The 15,959-nt window shown below is 49.1% G+C and overlaps 9 protein-coding genes across 9 annotated transcripts; 5 read left to right on the top strand and 4 right to left on the bottom strand.

Moving 5' to 3' along the window:
* Positions 1-175: 175 nt before the first annotated feature.
* BZA70DRAFT_275330 (cyclin-like protein) lies at positions 176-1,148 on the top strand. Its single transcript, XM_064912138.1, has one exon. The coding sequence runs from the start codon at positions 271-273 to the stop codon at positions 1,126-1,128; it is 858 nt and encodes a 285-aa protein (XP_064769949.1). The 5' UTR covers positions 176-270; the 3' UTR covers positions 1,129-1,148.
* Positions 1,149-2,475, bottom strand: BZA70DRAFT_309711 (uncharacterized protein). Its single transcript, XM_064914891.1, has 2 exons — positions 2,139-2,475; positions 1,149-2,077 (listed from the first exon to the last, which is right to left on the bottom strand). The coding sequence occupies exons 1-2, from the start codon at positions 2,287-2,289 to the stop codon at positions 1,185-1,187; spliced, it is 1,044 nt and encodes a 347-aa protein (XP_064769948.1). The 5' UTR covers positions 2,290-2,475; the 3' UTR covers positions 1,149-1,184.
* On the top strand, positions 2,131-4,004 carry BZA70DRAFT_118044 (XRCC4-like factor-domain-containing protein). Its single transcript, XM_064909483.1, has 2 exons — positions 2,131-2,682; positions 2,745-4,004. Exons 1-2 carry the CDS (start codon positions 2,505-2,507, stop codon positions 3,875-3,877), a joined length of 1,311 nt encoding a protein of 436 aa, XP_064769947.1. The 5' UTR covers positions 2,131-2,504; the 3' UTR covers positions 3,878-4,004.
* A 404-nt stretch (positions 4,005-4,408) lies between these two features.
* Positions 4,409-5,635, bottom strand: BZA70DRAFT_118009 (uncharacterized protein). Its single transcript, XM_064909482.1, has one exon. The coding sequence runs from the start codon at positions 5,519-5,521 to the stop codon at positions 4,685-4,687; it is 837 nt and encodes a 278-aa protein (XP_064769946.1). The 5' UTR covers positions 5,522-5,635; the 3' UTR covers positions 4,409-4,684.
* A 9-nt stretch (positions 5,636-5,644) lies between these two features.
* Positions 5,645-6,699, bottom strand: BZA70DRAFT_117985 (PIN domain-containing protein). Its single transcript, XM_064909481.1, has 2 exons — positions 6,318-6,699; positions 5,645-6,248 (listed from the first exon to the last, which is right to left on the bottom strand). Exons 1-2 carry the CDS (start codon positions 6,444-6,446, stop codon positions 5,769-5,771), a joined length of 609 nt encoding a protein of 202 aa, XP_064769945.1. The 5' UTR covers positions 6,447-6,699; the 3' UTR covers positions 5,645-5,768.
* A 107-nt stretch (positions 6,700-6,806) lies between these two features.
* Positions 6,807-8,679, top strand: BZA70DRAFT_275317 (Chitobiosyldiphosphodolichol beta-mannosyltransferase). The gene is made up of 6 exons (XM_064912137.1): positions 6,807-7,055; positions 7,124-7,311; positions 7,362-7,609; positions 7,665-8,144; positions 8,207-8,282; positions 8,343-8,679. Exons 1-6 carry the CDS (start codon positions 6,842-6,844, stop codon positions 8,514-8,516), a joined length of 1,380 nt encoding a protein of 459 aa, XP_064769944.1. The 5' UTR covers positions 6,807-6,841; the 3' UTR covers positions 8,517-8,679.
* A 74-nt stretch (positions 8,680-8,753) lies between these two features.
* On the top strand, positions 8,754-10,681 carry BZA70DRAFT_275314 (proteinase B). Its single transcript, XM_064912136.1, has 5 exons — positions 8,754-9,400; positions 9,460-9,603; positions 9,666-9,776; positions 9,835-10,197; positions 10,276-10,681. Exons 1-5 carry the CDS (start codon positions 8,801-8,803, stop codon positions 10,396-10,398), a joined length of 1,341 nt encoding a protein of 446 aa, XP_064769943.1. The 5' UTR covers positions 8,754-8,800; the 3' UTR covers positions 10,399-10,681.
* Positions 10,682-14,412, bottom strand: BZA70DRAFT_275313 (armadillo-type protein). The gene is made up of 2 exons (XM_064912135.1): positions 14,041-14,412; positions 10,682-13,962 (listed from the first exon to the last, which is right to left on the bottom strand). Exons 1-2 carry the CDS (start codon positions 14,101-14,103, stop codon positions 10,888-10,890), a joined length of 3,138 nt encoding a protein of 1,045 aa, XP_064769942.1. The 5' UTR covers positions 14,104-14,412; the 3' UTR covers positions 10,682-10,887.
* Positions 14,413-14,531: 119 nt separating this feature from the next.
* On the top strand, positions 14,532-15,873 carry BZA70DRAFT_288356 (TFIIE alpha subunit-domain-containing protein; the record flags this gene model as incomplete). Its single annotated transcript, XM_064914027.1, has 5 exons — positions 14,532-14,626; positions 14,701-14,796; positions 14,863-15,004; positions 15,069-15,310; positions 15,372-15,873. 5 exons carry the CDS (start codon positions 14,532-14,534, stop codon positions 15,871-15,873), a joined length of 1,077 nt encoding a protein of 358 aa, XP_064769941.1.
* Between the last annotated feature and the right edge of the window lie 86 nt (positions 15,874-15,959).

The raw sequence follows: 15,959 nt of genomic DNA, 5'->3' as shown, positions 1-15,959 counted from the left end.
GGAATCGGGGGTTGAAGAGAAGATAGCCACCGGCGCCGGTCAGACCGACGGCTGAGAGGACGCGGCAGGCCAGGCAGTCTTCGAACTCTCTGTTTTGGTTTGATGGAAGAGGGAAGTTTGTCGCTATCATGCTGTTTGTTTGTTTGGAAATGTGGAAGTAGAAGGCGATGGCGGGGAAGAAGTTGGGAAGATGCAAAAAGGCAAAAACATTGAATTTTGGCTCTCGATTCCTCTCCTTCGAGAACCAGACAACCAGGCTCAGATCTCCAAATGACCAGCGAAAAAAGCCCAGATCCGCTGGCACCAATCACGAATGCACTGGCAACAGCAGACCAGGTCCTGGTTTCTCACACCCGCGGCCTGAGCGCAGATCTGGTCGCGCGTCTGCACTACACCGGCGGCAGTCTGGCGCAAGTATCGGGCGCGATTCTCAAGCTTGAGACACAGGTGATTGCGACCGCTTTGGTTCTCTTCCACCGGTTTCACCTGCTTGCTGGATTTTTGGAGCATTCAATAGATGATACGGTTAAAGGGTGTCTGTATATCGCGACCATGCTGTGCGAGGTTCCGGTTAATCCGCGAGATATAGTGGCTGCCGTGGAGGCTGCTTGCGATGATCCACTCGCAACCGGCTTCAAGTCCATCATCCGGCGGAAACCAGCGTCATTTGGACCCCAGTTTCTAAATGCACTGTATAAAGCGCAACTACAGGTGCTGACTACGCTCGGCTTTGACATGCACGTCGTCGTGCCTTATACTCTATGCCTCGAGTATTTGCAGGCTATGAATATCAGTGAAGCGTCGGATCGAGCGCTGCTTGGACAACGGGCATGGAATTATCTTAATGATATGATGAAAAGCAGGATATGCATTTTCCAGCAACCAAACGCGATGGCTGTGACTGCGCTGTGGTTGGCATCGCGCGAGACCGAGGTGGACTTGCTCGATGGTGAACGGTGGTGGACGATATTCGATGTCGACACCGAAGATATGGGACATATACTTGTTCTCTTGCGAGAATCTAAAGCTATCGCTATTTCTGAACGAGACCGGCTGGTTAAAGGGCTCGAGCCGACATTACGCGTTGAGGATGTGACTGCCCGGATCAACGAGGAAGCCACGGCCTGACGTAGAGTGTGTACGATGTGTATAATATGTATGATATGTAATAATAGGAAATCTACCTACGGTCTCAGCAATGACGGTATCTTATCCATCCGCCCACGTAGCTGAACATCTAGCGTGTTCCTCTTTGCATTCAAATCAACGCCATGCTTCACGCCTTTCGTGACCAGCCCCAGCAATGCCGCCAGTAATCCATCAAACTGCTGTCCCTGTGCAATAGCTGTGATATTTTCCGTGCTCAGCTGCCCAACCAACGCATTTATCTCGCGCAGAATCTCAAAGTCCGCAGCTGTGAACGCGCTCTCGGGAATCGTCATGATGTACTCGAGATACCGACGGATGATGTCCACCCGAGCAGCGAGCATCTTTACAGCATTCGCTTGACTGTTGATCTGCGACACAATCTCCTCGGCGTCATTGTTATGTAGCAGATCTTCAGACACGTCCTTTTGCGCGCTGGTAGAGGACTCGGCTAGTTGACTACCGCCAGATACGATAGCGTCGTGCGAAGGCTGCACTACTTGATCCTGTTTGGCAACGTAAAGAACGCCGACGTGCTCGGCCTCGAAGCTCTCGATTCTGTGCTGCACTTCAGCAAAAACCGGCTTGCCTTCCTCAGTAAACAAAGTCTCATAGATTGTAATTGGTAGTTTCTGACTTGTCGTCATTGAATCGATTCTCGGGTCCAGAATTAAAAGAAGAGGAGGCGTATCGTTGTGGAACTTTGCGAGGTATTGGTGCACCGAGAGGATTGCTTCCGACGGCTCGTACGGGGGCTGCAGCGGGATATAGAACCAGCCCACGAAATCCAAGGTCTCGAAACATGTCTTGAACTGCTCCAGTTTGGTGACGACTAGTTCCTCGTTGATGTTGCCATCGGTGACGCTGAACTCGAATGATTGCTCTATTGACACGTCGCGGCCTGTTTGCTTTCCTATCAGTCCACCTAGCACTGCATCCAACTTCTGATTAGCTGTTTACTATAAAAGACTTGTGAAATATTTTCGACTCACGTTCTTTGCCTGACAGATGGGCGCGAGTGTAGTAATCCGAGATATTGAGGATTGCTAAAGGATGGAGTCCGATAGTGAGATCAGTTGAGTGACCGGACTGATTGCGGAGCACAATTGACGGCGTCTGGTCGGTTTCTGTTGACGATGCCATCTTTGATAGTGTATCTTGTCTATATCTATGGTGATTTGTGGGTATATCGAGCTGCAATTGTCGGACTGCGGATGGAATCACTGGTGAGCGGGGTGAGGGAAGTCGCGGCTGGGAGTGGGAAGGCACTGATTAAGCTGATAGGGTTTAGATGTCTGCTCCTCCACTTCTGATATCTGATCAACGACAACTCGCTCAATTGAACATGAATACCAGCAATGACCTATGATCCATGGCTACGACTGCGTCTGTCTTCTTCAAACAGCTCAGAAACACACGCAGTGCTTCACAGATTCACCGCAACTGACGCGACCTACTCCCTAACCGTCACTGATCTCTCGTCCATCTGGATCGATTCGCCCTCCCAAGCTGAAATCATCCGACGCGCAGAAGCAAGTTTTACTACTGTAACACTATACTCCTGAATAATGTCTAATACTTTTTGCTGTATAAGGAAGACGAATGCGTGGTAGACGTGTCTGAGCCTGCCAATCGAAGGACTCTGATCTGTCGATTATCAGAAGCCTTTGGCGAACGCGATCTACCTGCGACCACAAAGCTCTCTGCTGTGAGATCCGGAGCGAACTTGACGCTCACCGCCTCTATCCTTTTATCAGAGTCGCCGCAGCCGCTGGAATGGGTGTTTCGCTTGACACCCGTAAACTCTCCTGACATTATCAGGGAGTTCCCTTTAGGACTTTTGGGCATAGCTGATGTATTTCGCCAGCAGACACTTGATCTTCAAGAAATCATAGCCGAGAAGGATTTCCACATCCGCTCCCTAAAGCTTCAGCTACAAGAAAGACTCGGTCAAGCAATCGAATATGTTCCACGCAAAGCAGTCGGCTCTGTCTCTGCTTTCGATAGGAACGCGTGGCTACAGAAATGGACGTCCCAAAGACACCAGCGCGACGGATCCGCGCCCGAGATGTTTCGCCGCATGACGAGCGAGTTTGGAAGGTATTGGGGACTCACGGGCGATGGTCTCTTGCGGATTAAAAAGGGCGATTTTATGGATATCGGGGAGCATCCCGAGCAGCTGTGGAAAGCAAAGACGACGGCATCGCGGTCTTTGAGACAAAGCAGTATACGGCAGCCAGTCGTAGCAGGCAACCAGAGCAGCGATAGCGACGCTGCGTCGGGCTTGCAAACTAAACCGAGACGGAGGAGGAGAGGTAGGAGGGTAGTCAGCTCCGGTGACGAGTCACCAGACAGCAAGCCGGAAACCCGACCTCCTCGGAAACGCGTCAACTCCTGCTCTTCCTCTGACGACCCACCAAATGAACCAAACAACATTCTCAAAGACAAACAAAAAACCACTAAATCCTCGTCCAGCGATGACGATTCAGAAGGACAGATCAGATCGATCATACGACGACGAAAAAGAACGCTCGCGGACTCGGAGTCCAGCGAGGATGCGTCGCAGAGTATTCGAAATCGGTCTGGACGACGTCGTAAGAGGCGACGAGCAGGGTATGAGGACTCGTCGTCGTCTGAGAGCGCACCGGTTAGTAACAGGAGAGCGCGCGTTGGCCCCCCACCTTCGGTCAGTTTATTGAATTGGCAATGGTTCTTCTATTTATTCAACTAATACCGATTACAGGACGACGAATCCGACCGCCCACAACATCCGATAGCTTCACACACCTTGCCTAAACGCAAACCAGCTACGAAAGAATCAGTCGCAAAATCAGACTCCCCACAACCGTCTACAGAGCCGCCACCGCCGCCGCCGTCGTCGTCGTCACCTGCGAAACCCACTTTGGCCGAACTCGTTGCCGAGAAGAATCGACGACTAGAAGAGCTCAAGGCCGCGCGGAGGAAGGCAAAGAGTGCTGCGAGCTAATGCTTGGGGAGGCTTTTATAGCAATTTTACTCTCCACCACTTTAATAGCTTACGAAAATGTCCGAGGTCTCTGGAGGCATCCTATTCACGGCAAAGTGCGCAGTTACAAATGCCATAAAAGCACTTGCAAACAAACGCGTAATAGAACGTACTATGATCACGGTTCCTTTAGCAGTCATCGATTTGGATAACGACCCGTTTGATAATTAAATCAAAAGGTCGCTGATCCATACACTGTGGTTTGGTAAAGTGTGTAAGTTTCGCGAGTCCCAGAGGATCTGCAAAGCTGAACCAAACCTGTGTAGATGATGCAAACTTTAGAAATAAGACACTTCGTCTGAAGCTCGCTTGACTCATCAGACAGGGGTCAATGATTGAGACAGATAAGGTTGAAAAGAACCCATGGATAATAAAAAAATATACAAAGCAGCATAACCGTAAAACTCCACCGAATACTAATTCGAAAACTCCCGGAGATTTTCGATATGTACACATAAAAATGCCCGAAATAAACTATACAGAGAATAGCAACTTTCCACTCCGCCGACCATCTCAAGGAGGTGCAGCCGGCGGATGTTTCGATCGAGAGCGACGCCGCCTGCCGCCGCCATTCTTGGAGCTGACGCACGAGTCAATGCTTGCCTTTGGATCAGGAAAATCATACTTTCGCTCCGGCGCTGCTGGTCGGCTTTTTCGCACTGTTGCATGGCTGACATTGTGATGTTTGTGTATGATTGGTTTGTTCACCTTTGTGCGGTCTTGATTGACCGCTTCTGTATTTGTTTTCAGTGTGTTCAGAACTAGAGGCAGATCTAAAAGACCATCCAGCATGTCGTCTCTGAAAAGCTCGTTTTCCTGTGTTTGTTGCTTCAGAATTCTGGCGCGCTCAGAAGGCTTCATACCTCCAGTGAGAGGTATGGCATCTGCGGCATCGACCGGTGTCGTTTTCTGCGCTCCGTTCGATCTCCTCTTTCCTCTTTTATTCTTCGACTCTGTTGTAGATGACACAGCGTCAATAACCATTTCAGTTTCATTTTCATATTCATCATTGACAGAATTCCCATCATCAATCATGTCAGATAAGTTCATACCTCGAGGCTTCACCCCGTGATTTGTAGTAACCTGCAGTCCAGCATTGTCAGTAGCCGCCGACCCGTTCTCGGAGTTCATCCTCGCTAGCTTTGCCCGTTCTGACGGTTTCAAGCCTTTGGGTTCAGACCCGTCTGTCGGAGACGTCTTCACCAATCTCATGAGCTTTGATCGCTTAGGATTCGGTCGATTACGAACTCGCGGTAATGGACTCGATGCGGCGCCGGACTGAGTGCTGGCTTGCCCAGACCCAAGATAAAAATACCCTTCTAAATCATGATAAATCTCATCAATATCCATCTTTGCATCATTCAATGAAGGGTCATCAGCTGCTCTACGTTTTTGCTGAAGGGAAGGGTCCTCAAGTCCAACAAGAAATTCCTCTGACAGACGAAAAACTTCTTTGACGATGCGTCGTGCCGATAATCCCGGCTGGTAGCTTATAGTGGCGATTCCTAACAATTAAAAAAACAGAAATCAGTTTTCGACCGTTGCTTCAGTTGCTTCAGTTGGACAGTTAAACTTCAGCTACTTCCCTTGATTGATACTAACCATTTGCGAGTGCTTTGATACAAAGATTGTAGTCGCCGGATAATAAACACACTGGCTTGTCTCGATTCTTTTGGAAGTACCAGCAGCAGTCAAGAATCGAGTCATCTGCAGCCATATCCTTATCAGAGTGCCGCTCATCTAGTCTCTGCGGTCTGACAGCAGGATGAGAAACAGCCAGAGCACGGAAAAGCCAGCGGATGGCTTGTCGCGCATAGACAGCCACATCAGAGTTTTTGTTGCTTTGGGTACGAGACCAGGGCCCGTTGTCTTTCTTTAGTCCGTCGAGCTCGCGAACGACGGTGGTGGGTACCACAATCAAGTACCCAAAGTCTCCCTGCAGAGCCACGAGCTCATCGATGATCTTCAGATGAGAGATCGCAAAGTTTGTGTCAACCACCAAGAGAATAGGAGCCGCCTCAAAATTGCGGTCAGCAGCCTCAAAGGAATGCGGCGGTTGGAATTCAGGCAGAGTTTTCTACAGCGATCTTAGTCAACACGGCAGAACAGTAGTAGCGAGTGAAGTGACAGAGAGCCACAAGCTTACCCGCCCAGAGTGGACAGCTTCGGCACGAGTGTGCTCGACAGCCTCTCGGATGTCCTCGATCTCATCATCGTTGAGATCTTTCATCTCAATATCCCCATCAGAGTATAGCGGTTCGCTATGACTCGTCATTGTGGAAAGGACGAGAAGATGAAATAAAAAGAAAACAGAAAAGAGAGCAAAGGGTTGGATTAGCAAAGTGTGCGAGATGGAGCCATTCAGAGGCCGCTCATTATGCGACAAGTGAATGACTCAACACAGAATGGCAACAACAGATTGAAAAAGGACTTGAATGTAGAAGAATAGCGCGATACGGTCAAGATTGAGGTATCGCTGGTTGCGGTTCTGAAGCAGTCGCAGGTAGAAGGTCGAGCAAAAAGTAAACAAACAAAAAAGCTGCTTTTAAGCAGTAATTAAGGTTAAAATTTGAACTCTATTTCAGGACCAGGTCGAAGTTCAGGCGTGGCCATAATTGCAATTACTCAAGTGTTCATTGAAGTCGTTGATTCTGCACAATTGTTGCCAAAATGGACTTCAAAATCATTGTGGCAGTATGTTTGGTCATATACTTTATGATCCCGGTTGTTTTGTATTTTATGATACCCAAGGATCCAGAGATCAACCCGCGAAAGCGAGCGATCGTGCTGGTGCTGGGCGATATAGGGAGATCTCCACGGATGCAGTATCATGCTCTTAGTTTGATCGAGACTGGTTTTGTCGTTGATTTCTGCGGATATACGGGTGCGTGACTGTATTTGCTGTGTCATTGATAATACATCTCCCAGCTGACACGTTGGATCATCATATAGAAACTACACCGCTGCAGGCTATCGTCGAAAACCCAGATATCAAGATTCACCCAATTCGTCCTGCAGAAGAGATGAGCTTTTCGCGTCTGCCATTTGCTTTGCGCGCGCCTTTGAAGGCAATCTACCTTTCATATCAACTTTATTACCTACTAAAGTCGTTGGCTGGCGCAGAATATTTGCTTGTCCAGGTATGTACTCCCTATACAAATCTACAAGATCCAGCAACCTGACTCTTTAGAATCCCCCGTCTTTACCTACCCTCCTTGTCTCTTATCTCTTTATTACGATTCAATCCCGTCGCACTAGGTTTATAATTGACTGGCACAACTTTGGCTACACGGTTCTTGCTACCAAACTCCAGTCAGACACCCATTTGTTTGTGAGAATTAGCAAGTGGTACGAGAAGAGATTCGGGCGACTCTCGTTCGCAAACTTTTGCGTCACAAAGTCCATGGCTGATGTGTTGGTGAGAGACTTTGGTTTGAAGTAAGTTGGTTCATGTCTATATCTATATCTCGGACTTGTGTCTAACAACCATTAGCTCTTATCGAATCATTCCTCTCCCAGATCGTCCTGCACGGCAATTCAAGCCGTTGACTTCCGAAGCAAGGTCGAGATTACTGGAGTCTAGTGAGATATTCACGGGATTTAACCCTCAAACTGACAAGTTAATCATCACATCGACATCGTACACGCCAGACGAGGACCTGAACTTCCTCCTCGATGCTCTTTCACAGTACGACGTCAGCGGCAGCCCATCTGCAAATCTCCCTCGCATTCTAGCAATTGTCACAGGAAAAGGGCCACTGCAGAAAGATTTTCTCGAAGAGGTCAAAAAGCGGCAATGGAAAAACGTAACTGTGCGAACTGTGTGGCTTTCGGCAGAAGAGTACCCTCTTGTTATCGGCGCAGCGGATGTCGGTATCTCCATGCATCTGTCAACGTCCGGATGGGATCTTCCGATGAAGATTTTGGATATGTTTGGCTGTGGTGTTCCTGTTCTTGCGCGAAACTTTCCCGCGTAAGCGCTTCATCTTTAAGTTGCTTTATACGGCACTAGTGACTAACTGACCAATGCTGCAGGCTCCCTGAACTTGTTCGCGAAGGAAGAAACGGCTTCACTTTTAACACTGTTGACGAATTGGCTAAACTAATGATAGTAAGTAAGCCCGATAATTTATCTGCCAAGCACGAGCCGTTAACCAAATATACGCTACAGGAAGTCTTTATGTCCCCACAAAAGCTGCTACAGATCCGGCAGGGCGCGAAGGCGGAATCTGGAAACCGGTGGAATGAAACCTGGCGGATTACTGCGGGTCCTGTGTTTCATATACCCAGTAAAGACGATCTGACGGAGATATATAGCAGTAGTAGTAGCGATGATGAGTATTGAGGGGTGGGTTGGCCTTATATTAATAATTTCATGATTCATGATTGCATGATTATTATTATAAAAATCTTGCTTTTGTTTTGCTGTATATATGTATGTTATTATTATCAGTAGATTGTGGAAATAGAATAAACTCGGATATTTCAATTCGGCCTGAAATAAAATCGTTCATAACAGCTTCGCGCACCAAAAAGGTTCGATGAAATCGACTCCCAATTGCTCTTAACCTGCAAGCCCACTTCCCAATCCTCATCCCACCACCCGCTCCCGCCTCAACTCCACGAAAGATGATTCTGCCTTCCTATAGTCTTTTGTTGTTCTGCATCGGAGCCTTTTTCTCCTCAATCCAAGTCTTTGCGGTAGCAGATCAGTCATTTCCCGCCGCCCTGAACACTACAACCTCCCTCCTCAGCAATGTGAACGACTCATCGCTGTCCGTGTCTGCGGACTTTGACACCTATCCCAAGGTATTCACGCGAATGCATTCGCTCCGCAATCGCTACGTTATCGTCTTTGCCGACGACGCAGATCTGAAGAGCATCGCCTCTCATTTCTCGTGGCTGGAGTCGCAGACCTCCTTCAGCGGACACCAGTTTCGCCAGCGGGTGTTTAAGAAGTTCACCGGGAGTCTGATTAAGGGATACTCGGGCACTTTTCTGCGCAGGTTTGTGTTTGAGATTGCAAAGAGGCCTGAGATTGCGTATGTGGAGAACGAGGTTGTGTTCAGGCCGGTTGAGGTACAATATAATGCGCCGTATAACCTCGCTAGGTTGGCGCATCGAGAGACGTTGACGAATGAGACGAGTAGCGTTTATGGCTATGACGCTGATCCCGGTCTTGGTGTTACTGTCTATACTCTGGATACTGGTATTATTGTAGAACACGAGGTGAGTCTATGAAAATCATAACTTCCTATTCAATTTGCAACCGGGCTGACAGTATTTAGGAATTCGTGGGCCGAGCAACGATGGTCAACCTCGTTCGCGTGTCGTTCGACACCGACATCGTCGGACACGGCACTCATGTGGCCGGCACGGCTGCTGGTACTACCTACGGCGTTGCTAAGAACTCATCGATCGTTGCCGTGAAGGTGATGCCCCACTGTATTTACGACTTTGTCTATCAACGATATAGTGCTAATTAGATGTATAGGTTCTCAACGATCGTGGCTCGGGATCAACATCGGATATTCTCAGCGGTCTTGAGTACGTCGCTGACCAGCACACCAGCAACGGAGGACCCAGCGTTATCAACATGAGTCTTGTGCGTATTTTTGATGAACTTTTGAGTTGTGCTGGATGTTGCTAACCGGAACATATAGGGAGGATCATTCAGCACTGCACTCAATCAGGCGGTCCGAAATGCTGTTAACCAAGGCATCCACGTCGTCGTCGCAGCAGGCAACAGCGGCACCGACGCATGCTCTTCATCTCCAGCAAGCGAGCCGTCAGTATTAACCGTCGGCGCGAGCGACAGCAACGACAACGTCGCATCGTTCAGCAACATCGGTAGCTGCGTCGACGTCTTTGCGCCGGGGGTTAACGTTCTCTCAGCATGGAACTCGGACGACGACGCGTCGCGACAGTTGTCGGGAACGTCGATGGCGTCGCCTTTGGTTGCGGGGTTGACTGCGTATCTTTCAGCGAAGGATCCGAGCGCGTCTGTATCAGACATTCAACAGCAGGTAACCTGAAATTACATCAACCACCCTTAAAAATCGTTTCTTAGATGACATCTAACTAACTTGGCTTGCAACCGCTAGATTAAGGATTTGGCGACAACAGGAATGCTGAAAGGAATCCCGACGAACCCGGCAGGAACGCCAGACAGTATCGCGTTCAATGGATACACCTTCTCGTCTGAGTCTTCCGATGACCTATCTTAGTCTGAATCTGGATTGATACCCTTTCTGTCCTCTGCCTGACCTAAGATTATTCCATTTTTTCAAAAATTCCTATTGTTATCCTGCTGTACTCTGTTATTTCCATCCACAGGGATACCCTTTGTATTCCAATATCATCGTTCATTGCACCTGCAGTCTCTCATTTTTATTACCATGGCTCTAGCCGTCCCAAGACGGCAAAAGTTATCTTCATCATTCTTTTATCGATTAGCATTATCTCTATTTGATGCTAGCGAAAATATCAACCACTGAACTAATAAGCAAATAAATAGTATTATCCTTATTATCAAGAGTTGAAGCGCCTTACTGATAGTGGAGATCTAGCACATGCAGAAGCCATCGCAGGAAAATAATTATAAAAATTACGGTATAAGTAAAAAAACACGAAACGCAAAAACTCCAAGGCCTGCGCCATTCAAAAGCAATGAAACGATATCAAGATGAAAAAGCAAAAGAAAGAAAACAGAAAGCTCAACAACCAACGTTGAGATACACCCATACCGCGTCTCCCGATATCTCCTCCAGTGCTTCTCGCAGTTCATTGCAGTTATCCAAGATTGGCGCCGCGGCATCCAGGATATCGTTGTACACGAGCTCTTTCAAGCGCGTATTGCGGAGTACCGTGGTCAGATAGCCTGTCAGAGCTCTATAAAGCTGCGCTGAACGCGAAAACTTGCCTTCCCGCGATCGAGGCAGTTCTTTGGGAAACATGGTTTTGAGATGAGATTTCCAGAGAGCCTCGAACCGAGAGCTCATAAAGTCGCCAGAGTAGCGGCTCAGATCGCCCATGACTTCTATAGCGGCGATCGTCACATTAAGCTCTGGGTCCTTGAGTCTTGGGACCAACGCCGGCCACACGTCGTTTATGAATGGTAAAAAATCTTTCTCGTTCGTGGCGAGAACGGGGATAGCGGTGTGGAGAAGATCCAAGAGCTGGTATCGGAGTGAGAACGACGAATGCGAGAGATAGTAGCGAGAAAGAAGCGCGATCCGTTTGACTATCATGTACCATGCTTTCGGTAGCGGGGAATCCCAGGTCTCGGGAGGATCAGAAGGATGCTCGTCGCGCTGATCGAGCTGCTTCATAATCTCTTCTTCTTCAGTGAGTTCTTTTTCTTGATCCTCCTCAGTGCCGTTCTCGGGCTCCTTCACGTTCTCGGGTTCATGCAGCTCAAAATCAGGTTTCCTCTGCAGATCCTCAATCAATCCCTTCAGATCCCACACGCCATCGCGTTTGGCGCGCGGTTTATCCTCCAAGCTAAGATTAGATGCCAAGAACGCAACGGATGTTTCTTCGATGACAGCTTTCAGGACTTCGAAAAACCCTTCGACGAGCTGTGAATATCCATGGAAATTATCAAGAAGTAAAAAGATCGAGGCTAGAATGTCGTCGAGGTATTGGATCGCGTCCGGGCCTCCAAGCTTGATGAGCACAGAGAGGATCTTTGGTGTTCGTGGGGAAATGTCGAGAGTGTTGATTTTGAGCGAGACCGAATCCAGTGCGTAGTCAATGTTCTTGACCAAGAGCTCACTGACAGATTCGTAGCCGCATGATATGGCGATGTTGCAGAGCGCAATATAAGCGTGTTGACGAACAGTCAAGTCCTTGGAGGCTACCATGTTCAAGACCGGGAACAGGACATCCATGAGCACGACTTTGAACTCCTCCTTAATTATATCGGCCGAAAGAGCAATTCCCTCCAACGAAAGTCTCACTAGAGTGCTTTCGTCCTCGGTGAGCTGTTCATCGTCCAACTTCTTTTCTAAAAGTAGCAACGAGGTTTCGTTAAGTTGCTCCGAAGCCTGGGCGATGAACAGCGCGGTCTCGTAATCTTCAAACAACTCGGTTGACTTTCTCGAGCCTTGCACGATGTGTATATACATCCAGTACGCGACCTGCTGGGCCTTGATGTCGTTCTCAGAATCCATTGCAAGTTGAACGCACTCATCTGCTATGCTGCGGAACATCAGCGAGGCACCGATGGCCTCCAATACTCTTTCCAGCTCTCTGGCAGCCCTCTGGCCAACGCTCTTCTCTATATCTAGCGGTGGAAAGTCGATTTTCCCATTAATCTGCGGCAAAAGACCATTCTTCGCTACCTGCGTCTGCAGCATCCCTAGTTCCGCGGTCGGAGACACCAAGTCCGATGCCGAGATCTTCAAAGCAGAAGGGACAGTCAAGGAAACCGATGCGAAAAATGCAGGAACGATAGACTCTTCAATCACGCTCATCTCAGTTTCCCACTCCAGAAGAAGCTCGAGCCCAATCTTCAACTGCTGCAGCACAACCGTTTTTGCGTCGTCGTCTTGCAGAGCAAGAGTGCGCTGCATCGACATGATCCAGTCGTAGACCGCCATCTTGACTATATCCTGCGCCTCTGAATTCTCGCGACCAAAGACCTGGAGAAAGTCCCAGCTGTCTGAACTAATGTTTTCGTCTGCGTCGCAGCAAAGCTGCACCATGGCGACCAGCAGGATCGCGCGGGAGTTGTCAAGGCTGTCGAAACACGTTCGCAGAAGCCGTACGCAGAACGCTTTCAGTTCCGATCGAACTTCTGGGCGGCGGTGAGATCGCAGAGCGATGACTGGTTCAAGTGCTAATTTGACTTGACTCTTTGTACCCTTGAGCCAGCTCGCTGTTCGCACGTTCGAGGAGTTTCGTCTCCGATCCATTGAGCCAGACGAAATCGAGCCCAAGCTGTCAGAGTTGTCAAAACTATCGTCGTGCGCCATGGGAACGGAACTCGGCTCTGTGGAGCCGCGCGATCTCGAGCTGCTGGAGGAGGACGAGCTTTCAAAGGGAAAGTCGACATCGGCCAGACACAGCGCAAGAAGAAGGCCGAGCAGCTCGATGGCTTTGATGGTAACTTTGTAGTGTGTTTTCCTGACGGAGGGAACGAGCATGTTTGAGAGGGTTGACACGCAGCCCGGCAGGAAACCGGCCAGCATATCTCCGTCCTCGATCACGGCGACGAGAAGTGTCCGCAGAGCGTCGATTGCAGCACAGCTGCAGTCGATATCCGTGGCATCAAAAGCAATCTTGAGGAGGACCGCAACGGCGTGGCCTAGAGTAGGGATCTCAGTTCCTTCTTTGTAGAAAGCTCTGAGAGTCCGTGAGGCGGAAGAGGAGATAAATAACTCATTAAGGGCTTTGCATCCCGCCCGCTTGGTCTCGTCGGAGATGTATCTCGTTGTTTCTTTGGTTTTCTTTTGTGGAGGATCGAGAAGAAGTAAGAGAAGAATGAGAAGTTGCTTGAGCATCTCGACCTGCAGATTCTTGCCCCAGCTGTTGCGGATCAAGAGCTCGATGCACTGCAAGAGCAGCTCGGTGGAGCGATCATCGAGCTTGTCGCGCAGCCGGAGTAAGTGCGAGAGGGGGAAGAAGATGTAGTCGCATAGTTCGGGGTTGAAGTGTTCGGGAGGGATCCGGCTGATGGTGTGGAGAAGGTCTTCGAGGCCGTTTACGATTTTGAATTTGTTGACGGCGGTGGTGTCGCGGTTGAGGGACAAGGCGAGCTGTGATAGCGGCACGCAGACGTTTTTTGCCTGGGATTGCAGGTAGAAGTGTTAGCTGCCTGTTTTAGAAGAAAGCAGAGTAGAAGAACGAGGAGATATCATATATACCCTTAGGAAAGCGTCTGATTGGGACTGATCACGGCCAGCTTTTGTTCCTAAGTTGGTGACCATGATGAAGGGTTGATTTGGGGATTCATGCCCCACGGGATGATTCGAGCAGGATCCAGACAGCCACCTGAGCAGCAACAAGCAGAAAATACAAGCACCGACGGCGACAATGAACGCGAGCGGACTGGAGAACCCGGGGAACGAAGGGATGAGGACGAAATAGGAGACGGACGACAAGGCTCACGCGTGCAATCACCAAAACGTAAATAAAATGGCTGCCGGTTAAGGTTCCCTGTTAAGGTTTTAATAGGACCTAACCCTATGAGCTGGCTATTTTGGGTGTCCGGTTCCGGCAGGTGCTGGAAGCAGAAGGGAAGAGCAGCGGTCGAGGACTCAGAACATCACGTCGGTCTGCCGTTTCTGTTTGAGTTGGTTGTTGCATGGATACGCGTTGGGTCTAGGAGAGCTGGTTTGATTTTGCATAGGAGAAGATGGAGCACGTGAAAGTACTCATCCAGTACGTCGCCAGGTCGTTCTACGAGACGAGGCACATCATCGTCCTCGATGCGATCCTGCGGCACAACATGTATGTATATCCATACAGCTCTTGCTTTTTTGAGTAGCGGTGTAGATATACTAACGTGTGCTGATCTGGTTTAGTTTGTCGGATGATGATCTCTCGCAGATGGTGGGAATCCAGAAAAAAGAACTACACAAACTATGCGCCAAACTTCGCGATGATCGGCTGTTGAAAATGTATACCATATCTAATGCCTAGTATATGCTTATTCTCAATGATCTGATCTAATTTTTGATATCTAGTCACTCGCGAGCTGAGCCAAAAGAGGGACAGCAGCGGCCTATACAGCGTACATACTACTTTATTCAATACCGGGAGGCGGTGGATGCAATTAAATGGCGAGTTCACAAGCTAGGCGAGACGTTCAACGACCAGATGAGAAACGTATCTCCCCCCAATATTTTTGAGATCAGTTATTTGAATGATATCTGACAGTTTTGCACTTCAGGACGTGGATCGCCAAGGTTACGCGTGCCCTCTTTGCAAACGGCGGTATAACGCCCTCGAAGTCCTACCGCTCCAAGCACCTGATCTCTCCGGCTTCATATGCGCCGATTGCGGAACCACTCTCAGCGACGATGATGATAGCGATGAGTTGAGGATCAGTCAGGAGCGACTAGCGAGGCTTATGTCGCAAATCAGAAGGATTATCGATACATTGAAGAAGATTGATGATACATATATTCCAGAGTACGTATCCTTCTGTTTTCTACACCCATCTCAGGGCTCGTTTGCTGACTTTATTATCTAGCAACGATTTCGAGAGTTCTCTCAAGACTGCGGTCGCCACAAACATGGATTCCAAGAGCACCGAGCACGAATCCGTCGGCTACGCCGCCAAAGGCGTCAACAGCAACGCTCTCTCTCTCGAAGTCGATCTCTCCGGCGACAGCAACGAACGGGCCAAGAAGGCCGCCTTGCAAGCCAAGCTCGAGGAATCTGCAAATAACGCTCTTCCCGTTTGGTACCAGAAGAGTACTATTGGTGCCGAATCTGAGAAGGCAGCGGAGGAAGATGGCAAGGTTGGTGATGCTGAAGAGGGAGATTCCAAGGCTGGCATCGTGGGTGATGTCAAGCCTGCGGTTTCTGATCTTGAGGCGGCGCCGGCGGCGGAAGCGGACGCGGAGGATGTGATTGCGGCGTATTACAATAGTTTACAGCAGACAGGCAACGACGAAGAAGAAGAGGATGATGACGATGACGACGATGATGATGACGACGACGACGACGAATTCGAAGAGGTCGAGGTTTAGAATCAACCTGCCAGTTACGTGTACGATAGCTCTTTAGAGAATTGTTGATCAAGCAAAAGTTTTGCATCTCTTAATTGCACAGTTTT

The sequence above is a fragment of the Myxozyma melibiosi genome (assembly GCF_037950935.1).
Source record: "Myxozyma melibiosi strain Phaff 52-87 chromosome Unknown BZA70scaffold_2, whole genome shotgun sequence".
Lineage (NCBI taxonomy): Eukaryota > Fungi > Ascomycota > Lipomycetes > Lipomycetales > Lipomycetaceae > Myxozyma > Myxozyma melibiosi.
Note: the sequence above shows the minus strand (reverse complement) of the source record. Positions and strands in the feature narration are given on the sequence as shown.

Excerpts from the sequence above, each read along its gene's own strand:
- BZA70DRAFT_275330 (XM_064912138.1), top strand. The coding sequence starts at position 271 with ATGACCAGCGAAAAAAGCCCAGATCCGCTGGCACCAATCACGAATGCA.
- BZA70DRAFT_309711 (XM_064914891.1), bottom strand. The coding sequence starts at position 2,289 with ATGGCATCGTCAACAGAAACCGACCAGACGCCGTCAATTGTGCTCCGC. Across the intron at positions 2,078-2,138 it reads CCATCTGTCAGGCAAAGAAC|TGCTAGGTGGACTGATAGGA; the intron begins GTGAGTCGAAAA and ends AGTTGGATGCAG.
- BZA70DRAFT_118044 (XM_064909483.1), top strand. The coding sequence starts at position 2,505 with ATGACCTATGATCCATGGCTACGACTGCGTCTGTCTTCTTCAAACAGC. Across the intron at positions 2,683-2,744 it reads CATCCGACGCGCAGAAGCAA|ACGAATGCGTGGTAGACGTG; the intron begins GTTTTACTACTG and ends TGTATAAGGAAG.
- BZA70DRAFT_118009 (XM_064909482.1), bottom strand. The coding sequence starts at position 5,521 with ATGGATATTGATGAGATTTATCATGATTTAGAAGGGTATTTTTATCTT.
- BZA70DRAFT_117985 (XM_064909481.1), bottom strand. The coding sequence starts at position 6,446 with ATGACGAGTCATAGCGAACCGCTATACTCTGATGGGGATATTGAGATG. Across the intron at positions 6,249-6,317 it reads AAGCTGTCCACTCTGGGCGG|AAAACTCTGCCTGAATTCCA; the intron begins GTAAGCTTGTGG and ends AGATCGCTGTAG.
- BZA70DRAFT_275317 (XM_064912137.1), top strand. The coding sequence starts at position 6,842 with ATGGACTTCAAAATCATTGTGGCAGTATGTTTGGTCATATACTTTATG. Across the intron at positions 7,056-7,123 it reads TGATTTCTGCGGATATACGG|AAACTACACCGCTGCAGGCT; the intron begins GTGCGTGACTGT and ends ATCATCATATAG. Across the intron at positions 7,610-7,664 it reads GTGAGAGACTTTGGTTTGAA|CTCTTATCGAATCATTCCTC; the intron begins GTAAGTTGGTTC and ends AACAACCATTAG.
- BZA70DRAFT_275314 (XM_064912136.1), top strand. The coding sequence starts at position 8,801 with ATGATTCTGCCTTCCTATAGTCTTTTGTTGTTCTGCATCGGAGCCTTT. Across the intron at positions 9,401-9,459 it reads GTATTATTGTAGAACACGAG|GAATTCGTGGGCCGAGCAAC; the intron begins GTGAGTCTATGA and ends GACAGTATTTAG. Across the intron at positions 10,198-10,275 it reads TATCAGACATTCAACAGCAG|ATTAAGGATTTGGCGACAAC; the intron begins GTAACCTGAAAT and ends TGCAACCGCTAG.
- BZA70DRAFT_275313 (XM_064912135.1), bottom strand. The coding sequence starts at position 14,103 with ATGGTCACCAACTTAGGAACAAAAGCTGGCCGTGATCAGTCCCAATCA. Across the intron at positions 13,963-14,040 it reads AATCAGACGCTTTCCTAAGG|GCAAAAAACGTCTGCGTGCC; the intron begins GTATATATGATA and ends CTGCAATCCCAG.